Raw genomic sequence first — 9412 nt, 5'->3', positions numbered from 1 at the left:
CGGGTTCACATTATGATTAGGGTTAGGTGCGTGTAACGAATCTTCATTTGTATTAGCCATTGTTGTTATGTAACAGAGAAGATATTTACTAGTACAAATATGATTATTACAGAATTTGACAAGTAGCCGTAGTAATTAGATACTCGAGATGCTAATGACAATAATCCTACGTTCAATAACGAATCCGCGGTCAGCGGAATAACAAAATGCGCTTCCTTCCAAAGTCCAAGTTGTACTCAACTTGCTTGTCTACGGTACAAGTATTACTAAACTAACTTTTTGTTAAAACGTAGAATATTCACCAAGCGTAAAGACACTATGTAACTCGCTACTGAGACATCACGAGAGAGAATGACTTTCCGTCAGGGTGATGCTGCAGAGGAAAACTGTGATGGGGTGTGTCTAAGGACACGAGGTCATCGGATTCGTCGAGAAAAGCCCTTGTTCGGAAAGTGAGGGAAATTGACGTTGCTGTCAATTGGTCAATTTCCATGTTGGTATCGAGAAAAGGATGCTAGCCGCCCTTGAGGGAAGGTTGCTAGTGGGAAGCGTCGTTCGTGAAAAAAATACATTTCCCCTATCTTCACGTAGTTGGGACAAAAACTGTTTGTCTGTTTGAAGGACTTTAGTAAACTGAATCTTAAAATTTATAACGGGTTCTCAAGCTTGCTGAACATGTACTGTGGAGATGCATCGACATCTGGTAATCATCTTAGCCGGAGAATAGGGTCTGCGTGTGGCGAGCCACGGGACAGAAACCGTTGGAATGTTTACTGTCGAGTGCCGCTACAATTATTTCTTTTAAGGAGAGCTATAGAATTTCTCTATACCTCTGTTAGAGAAAGCGTTCATCCCTTGACCGCGGCTACATTCGGCGACTGATTGTCGCCTCGAGCCCAAATTCATTATCACAAATCTCGAACAAATACAATCGGATTGAATAACGACAATTGCTTAATTGCGGCTATAGTAGAATCTAGATTAATGTGTTAAGGGGTTTTCCCAAATTCCAAAGGGAAGGCTTCGGTGTCCTTTTATCTCCGACATATACATATAAATGTGATATAAATTATATCGTGTTTGGCCTCATTTTAATCAGAAAAATTTCACAAAAAAGTCAGTAAAAATTTAATTAAAAAAAATTAAACATAAGGTTTAACCATTGACTGATGGATAATTAGTATTCTTTCATGGACGATTGAATTCGGATCATTTTACACTACTCAACCGTCGAACTTAGTGGCGTGTTAAAGGGAACACTAGGGCCCCTGTAGGTTGATTTCCCCCCAGTAACGGGAATGACGACCGATTAATTGCGATCAATCATACAGAAAATATAACGAATTGATTATAAAAATAGTATGCTAATAAATAATTGATATTGTTTTACGAAAAGAATAACTGTTAGCATTTTATGCAAGCGTTGGATGAAAAAGGCCGACATTGTTTGACCGATATGTATCTTATTAAGCCGACTCTCACACCTTTTCCTGTTTCGCTTGCACTGTCTTCTCTAAGTAATTCACTACTGTACAAAACTCTACTGTAATTCATCGCCAAGGAGACACGATTTTCGAACAACTATGAAGACAATACGTGTATGTGACTTTACGTATAAATGTTCGTGAAGATGAACGATGTGCATACGTCCACCTAAATGTATGAAATCTTACTCAGGTGGCTACACCTTTTAGGCCAAACGGTGTTCCATTGAATTCATAGTGAAAACGGGTTGTAGAAAAAACAGCTGGACGTCTCTGTTTCGAAGAAAAGTTGTGCCATTGTAGATTTTGGACTCGTGCTTGAAAGATTATCTCATCAGGTTATTTATATCACATAACTTGTGCTGTTTGGTTGGTTGGTTGGTTGGTTGGTTGGTTGGTAGACAAGTAATATGAACTTTATGCGCATAATTAATTTATGGTGTTACTGGTTTATTTAATCAACTATGTTATATCCGTTGTTTTCTATGATATCCGTTGCGTTATCATAGAAAGAGACTGGATTTGATTAGGAAAAGAAAACCAAGCTGTTTATGTTTCTTCCATCCAAAATCTTTTACAACGACCAGAACGTACAGCAATTAGTATGGTTTCACCTTCTTTGTCTTTTTAACGTGAAAGTAAATATTCACTTAAACCACGAATGACATAATGGATTAGACGTATGTAATGAATATTCGGTATCGAGTTTGCTATATGTTAACAAATTTATTACATCGTCATCCGTGGAATAAAAATTGGAATAAATATAAATAGCCGTTTTGTGCAAACGGCGGCCATAGAGTGTGGAAAGTAAAAACTACTGCAGGAATCAGTGTAATAGATGCATAGATAATTGGTGCATTAAATCTATTGTGCAGTTCATGAATTATAGCGCACAGTACTAGTGTATAATGTACATGAAATTACACTTACGTGCTAGACAACAATTTATAAGTAGTACGTGATTCAGCAATAGTCTATTGACTTTCAAACAAGCGTACTTGAATGTATAACGAATAACCACGACATTGACATACGCTGTAATACTAAAAGTATATTTTTAACACGATGTACATGACCATAAATTATTAAGAAAAGTAGGAAGAATTGGAAAAAATTAAAAAAAGCCAACACCACACGGAGTTCCCAAGCGGTCACCCATCTAAGTACTATCCGTGCCCTACGTTGCTTAACTTTCGTGATCGGACGAGAACGAGTGCACTCAACGTGGTATGAGAGTTGGCTGAAGTGAGTAATTTTGTTACTTGCTCTTAATATTCAGGAAAAAAGAAGTGGTCAGTTGACTGTAGACCTCCGAGCAGGACGGACCTCTCAGTACGCGCGTCAAAGTAGACAAACATTCGTTAAAGTAGAAGGAATAAGTGACAAAAAGTGAAAAATATTGCATTGACATCATCTCTATAAATACAAATAAGAATAAAAATAAAATAAAATAAAATAAGACAAAATAAAATTGTATAAAAAGATAGAAGTTACCGATAATGAAGCCAAAAGCAACGAAACGGAACCCACCGTGGACCCGATAAAAAAAGCCATCAAGAGAAAAATAATCACACAAAAAACAGCCAAAAAAATCAAGAATAGTTTAAGACTTTCCGCTCAAAAGACGCGGAAACTCAACCCACAACCAAACCTGGTTGCCAGGACGAAAAGACTAGTAAACATCCTAGGAAACACAGTTATAGATTATCACTCCAGCCAAGAAGAAAAGGCTAAAGAAATGAAAAACATGAAGCCCGTAAGAGCTACCTCGCCTCCAGCAATCATAACAAAAAACAGATTCAGTATACTACAATCTGAACCAGAGCCTCATCCACAACCGGGACCATCAAACTACTCTACTTCGAGCTCAACGCTAGAACAAATAAAAAAGAAAAACGAAACATTACGAGGCAAAATAGGAAAACACAGTCCCACCATACCACCAAAACAATCAACACTGCAGGGGCGACAGACCCCATCGTACAACCCAGGAGGCCCAGCGCCACCAGCATCGCCAAGGGGGGACCGAGCACCGGACGGACGCCCCACCAGATACACCGCAGAGGGGCGTACGAACGCCCCATCCACTACAAGGGATAACAAACCGCCGCCTATCAACATAACGCTACAAGACCCAAAGGACACGGTAACGCTCATAGAGAAAGTAGCGGGCATCAATCAGTTCCAGGCTGAGATTAGAGTTTCGCCTGGTCTTATCTTGCTATCGGTTTCCTGGAATGGTAATATAATTTCGTCTAAGGTTAGTTTATTGTTAGTGACGCTGTATTGATACTTTGTAAGGAATGGGAGTCCGATTATTCCATCTTCGATTAGGGGAAAGTTGTTAGGGACTACGTAGAATTGATGATTTTTCTTGAGCATGGTTAAATTGCAAATTTTGTTAGTGGTATGTTTGTCACTTCCCATTAGGAAGGTTTTTGGGTTAGAAGTTTGGACGTTTAGTGAGGCTTTTTCTTTTATAAGGTTGATTCCTGCTCCGGTATCGATGAGGAATTTGGCTCTTCCTCCGTCTCTTCGTTGCAGTACGATTGATAGTAATCTTCCGGTGGTGGTGCAGTTAACTCGAGGTAAGCTTCCTCTGGGTTCTCCGTTGTTTGGTTTACTCGAGGTGGAATCTTTCCTTGGCTGGCGAATGGAAAATTTCGAGAGTAGCATTTTTCGGCTGTGTGTCCAATTCGTAAACACTTTGGACACTTCGGTTTCATGCGGTTGTCTAATGGTCGGCTAGGTAGCTGAGCAAAAGTTTGTGGCTGTGAATCGGTAGTAGTTCGCTTGGATACTAATGTAATGTTGTGAGATTGATTCTTTGGGCGGTTGGCAACACGATTTGCATCTCGTAACCATTGTTCTCTATCAGCTGCTAGTTGTTGGGCAAGGTTCAGGTTCTTTGGATCGCTAGATACCACCATCTGTCCTATCTCGTATCGTCCAGCAATCATAACAAAAAACAGATTTAGTATACTACAATCTGAACCAGAGTGTTACGCTGGGCGACCCTCTGCCTGGCCCAGGTCACTCACCGCGGGCCAGACGGACACCAGATGTCCGCTCTTCCGTACGGCGTACCCTAGATAGCCTTAAGTATCTTCCATAAATCTCAGGAATTTCCTAGTAGAGGTCCTTCAAACCAAACAAACGTCTGTTTCCGAAGAATTTCTAAAGACTCTTGTCTACCACGGCTTGACAAGGGAAAGTTAGTTTTTCTCACCTATTGTTACGACCGTTCGCGGAGAGACGCGGTCGCGAGGAAAACGCGTCAGCGAAAGGCGTAAATTCTCGCTACGATTCGGTGAATCGACGCCGCGAAGTAGTCGTTCCCCTGTTTCGGTTAAGATAACAGAGGTGGTTGATTGAATATGACACAGTAGTAAGTTATATTTCACCGTTTATTCCACAACTTATAACGAGGATAGTTACACTGGTGCGTGTGTACGAGATGATTGAGTGACTGATCTGCGGGTGTGTCTACCCGCTCGAAGGATGTTGACCGTTCGAAGGATGTGAAATCAGTACCGTCTTGGGAGACGATGATGTGTCGGAGGAAAGCTAAGGATGGGTGTGTCTAGCGCACGGGACCATCGGATTTGTTGGTGCCGATGTTGTTTAGGAGAGTGAGGGAATAGGCTTCGTTTTTAATTGGTTAAACGAAGGGTCTTAACCGCCCTCGAGAGAAATTGGTTAGTGGGAGGAAAGTTGCAGCGTGCGTGAGAATACCACGGCTTAACTAAGGAAAGTTGGTTTTTCTACCAGAGACAGAGAAACACCATACATACTTGTTAAAAGGTTTAGACAATAGTTACACCGAAACAGAAATACTCACAGACCTACAAGCCTTGCAAATAGACGACGTAAAATTCACAAAAGTCACACGATTCACGACAAAAAGATCAAGGGAGAACAATATATTGCTCCCAATTTACATAATACAAGTATCCCCCGACAGTAATATAAGTAACTTGTTAAAAGTTAACCATTTTAACTACTTCAGAATAAAATGGGAAAAAATAATTTTAAAAAATGATGATATAACTCAATGCCACAAATGCCAGCGATTAGGTCACACAGCACAAAACTGTAACCTAAACTACCGCTGTGTTAGATGCACTGAGCCCCATGGTCCAGGCGACTGCAAAATAAAAAGAGAAAACACAGTAACCAAAGACAAAATATTCTGCGTTAACTGCAAAAACTACGGACACCCCGCGTCATACAAATGTTGCCCCAAACTCGTAGAGCTTCGTAAAAAGCTAGCCGATAAAATCAAGAAAGACAAAGAAACAAAAATAAAACGAATTGCCCAAATACGCCGTAAATACGTCCCAGAACTAAAGCTCTCTGACGTAGTGAAACAACAAACAAAATTAAATCAAACAATCGAAAACACATAACAATTAACAAACTTAGATCCGCGCTCAAGCCAAAGCTCAATTACAATCGATAACATTATAAACGTTATCGAAGACTTTAAAAAAGCTATTCTCCAAGCGTTAAAAGAACAACAAATGCAATTAAATGAAATAAAAAATACACTATCAACGCACGAAGAAAGGTTCGACGCCATCTTCAGCACTTTCAATAGTACAGATGACGAATAACCAAAATCCACTAAACCAACAATTACAGCAAAAAACACGTAAATTTAACCTAAAGCATCTGAAAATAAATACAATAAATGCTAACTCTTTAATTTCAAACCAAAAAAGATACAGTATGCTAACCCTAATAAATAAAGAAGCCCCCGATATGGTACTCATCTCAGAAACAAAACTAAACAAAAGACACAATGTACACTTCAAAAACTACTCCATGATAAGACACGACAGACCGAACGCCAGTCAAGGAGGAGGAACAGCGATCCTCATAAAAAACCCTATAAAATACAAAACAATTCTTATTGATAACAATATTGAGAAACAATGATCATAAAAATAAAAATAAGCAATAAGGAAAATTTATTCATCACTGCAGCCTACGCAACCTACGAAAACCAGAAAGACTTTAACTACGAATTCAATAATCTTTTCGAACTCTTACAGCTCAACAAACCGGAAAACTACTATATAATAGCAGGAGACCTTAAGGCAAAGCATACAAGCTGGAAAAACGAAATAAACAACACGAGAGGCAACTTCATTAGAAACTGGCTAGACAATAAAAGCATCCACTACAAAACAAACTTATACAGCTCCGAGCTACCCTCTTACCCAAAAGGAGGCTCATACCTGGACATATGCCTAGCAGATGCGCGACTAAAATTCCAAAACCTACGTCCAAATAACACTCTCAATACCTTAGCCTATGACAGTGACCATAACGCCCTAGTATTTCACATAAACAAAAATACATCTGACTTCCTAACACTCGAAACTCAGACCGAGACACCCAGGTACAATTACAAAAAGACAGACTGGAAAAAGTTCCAAAACATACTTGAACAAAACTGCGACCTAAAGATCTACAACAACGTCAACCTAACAAATAGACAAATCGACTCATTCATAGACGAAATAGAAAAACATACACAAATCGCTCTCCAAAAATCCGTGCCAATCATAAAACAAAAAAATTCATGCGAGCCCTATATCAACAATAAAATAAAAGATCTACACCGAGATAAAAGCTACATACTCTCCAAAATAAACAATATAAAATTTAACTATTCTTACGACAAAAGAGAAGAATTAGAATTCCTAAAGTACCTACTACACAGAATAAAAGCGCAATTGAAACAAGAATTCGCAAATTCTATAAACCATTACTGGACAAACAAAATAAAAAACATCTCCAAAAACGACTCAGCAAACATGTTCCCACAAATAAATCAAATCTTTAGAGCAAAAGAACAAAACCCCATCCCACCTCTCAAATTGCCCCCAGAAAATGCCTCCCTCATCCAAGAAGCAGGTATAACGATATACAACACCATCAAAGACACCGAGGGTAACTTCATAATATCTAAAACAATAGAAAAACTAGACATTATCGGCACCCACTTTTCCAAAATACACACGCAAAACGAACACATGGGCCGAGAACAACTAAACAGAATTATCATCGTCGAAACAAACAAACTCAAAAATGAATTGGAACAAGACAACACGCTAAACAAAACAGTCTGCACATTCCCAAACGAAAACACCGCAGACAACCCCAAACAACCAGATCCAGAAATAAACTACTTCACAAATTACAATCAACTAAACACAATCCTCTCCAAACTAAACAACAAAAAATCCTCCGGCTTCGACGGCATCCCAAACATCTTACTCAAGCGCCTACCGAACAAAATAAAATGGTACTACACAGTACTCTTCAACAATGCTCTAAACAACACATACTTCCCCAGAAAATGGAAAAAAGCCAAACTGATAGCTATAACAAAAAAGGATAAAGACGGCTCATCGCCCGCAAACCTACGACCCATAAGTCTCCTCCCCAACATAAGCAAAGTATTTGAAATAATCATAAACAACCCCCTAACCTCCTTCTGCACAAAAAATAACATAATCCCAGAGAATCAATTCGGCTTCCGACACAAACACTCCACAATCCACGCAATAAACAAACTCACGTTGGACATCTGCTGGGCTCTAAACGCAAAAGAACGAGTAGCCGCCTGCTTAATAGACCTCGAAAAAGCCTTCGACACAGTCTGGATCCCAGGTCTCATATACAAATTGATCAAAAAAAAGTTCCCTAAACACCTGATTAAAATAGTCTGGGACATGATCACAAACAGAACATTCGCAATGACAGAAGGTTCACACTCATCAAGCAAAGAATTCTCCATAAAAAACGGTCTACAACAAGGTACAGTAAATTCCCCGTTACTTTTCAGTATTTACAACAGCGACTTACTAAACCTCTTTGAGCTCAATACATCCATCCATAAACGCTCCATAGCCTTCGCAGACGACCTAATCATCTACGTAACAGGCCGCAAAACCAAAACTATAAAAACGGAACTCCAAGAACTCTTTGAGAAAATAAACGACTATTACCACGCATGGAAACTAAAAATCAACATAAGTAAATGCGAAACCATACTGTTTAGGCCCAAGTCAAGTGAAATCGGCCCAATAGAAAGAGAACACTGCAAAAAATTTCAGATAAGAGAAAAAACAGACAAAGGGGCCCTCATACCACACAAAAATTGCGTAAAATACTTAGGGGTAAACATAGATTACAAATTAAACTACAAGCAGCACACCGAAATTCAACTTACCAAGGCCAATAAAGCATTTTGGAAAATGAAAAAACTATTCCACTCCAAACATCTCGACAGCAAAGTAAAAATTCTATGCTATCAAGCACTAATCAGACCGATCATAACCTACGGCTGCCCAATCTGGTACAACATATCAGCCTCCCAAATGGAAAAAATTCGCATATTCGAAAGAAAATGCATCAGAGCTTGTCTGAGCACTTACAGATCCGAACACAGCGGATTCAAAAAATACGTAAAAAACAAAATAATATACGACCTAGCCAACGTTCACCGCATAGACTGTCACATCCTAAAGCTAATACGAAACCACTTCGCGCAAGCGGCAAAGATAAAAGAAAATAGTTTAATCTTCAGCTGCTTATTTCCAAATGACACATATTACAAAAACACTCTGACAACAGGCTACATCCCGCCAGAAGCTTTCCCATACCTTTTTATTTATTTGTTGAAATTACAATCAATTCTCGCGTTGAGAATTTTCAGTAATTTTTCTGGCGTGGCGCAGTGACATGGCTGATTATTTACAATAAGTTAATACTTATTATAGATAGGTATAATTTATAAGTATTATAAGTAAGTGCAAATGCTTAATTTGGATAATTAAGAGAATCTAACGTTTAGGTCTAGCGGGTAGTGCCTCTTCAGCCTGCGAATCTGGTCCGTCGTATCGAGTAGT

At 39.1% G+C, this 9412-nt stretch overlaps 1 protein-coding gene and 1 non-coding gene across 2 annotated transcripts; one reads left to right on the top strand and one right to left on the bottom strand.

Annotated features, from left to right (window-relative positions):
• Positions 1-2609: 2609 nt before the first annotated feature.
• On the bottom strand, positions 2610-2728 carry LOC143304851 (5S ribosomal RNA). Its single transcript, XR_013061482.1, has one exon. It is a non-coding gene; the product is annotated as a 5S ribosomal RNA (ribosomal RNA).
• Positions 2729-4813: 2085 nt separating this feature from the next.
• On the top strand, positions 4814-9281 carry LOC143304841 (uncharacterized). Its single transcript, XM_076627319.1, has 2 exons — positions 4814-8318; positions 8412-9281. Exons 1-2 carry the CDS (start codon positions 6425-6427, stop codon positions 9242-9244), a joined length of 2727 nt encoding a protein of 908 aa, XP_076483434.1. The 5' UTR covers positions 4814-6424; the 3' UTR covers positions 9245-9281.
• Positions 9282-9412: the final 131 nt, after the last annotated feature.

Source organism: Bombus vancouverensis, unplaced genomic scaffold (genome assembly GCF_051014615.1).
Source record: "Bombus vancouverensis nearcticus unplaced genomic scaffold, iyBomVanc1_principal scaffold0059, whole genome shotgun sequence".
Taxonomy (NCBI): domain Eukaryota; kingdom Metazoa; phylum Arthropoda; class Insecta; order Hymenoptera; family Apidae; genus Bombus; species Bombus vancouverensis.
This window is presented reverse-complemented; position numbering and strand designations above follow the sequence as displayed.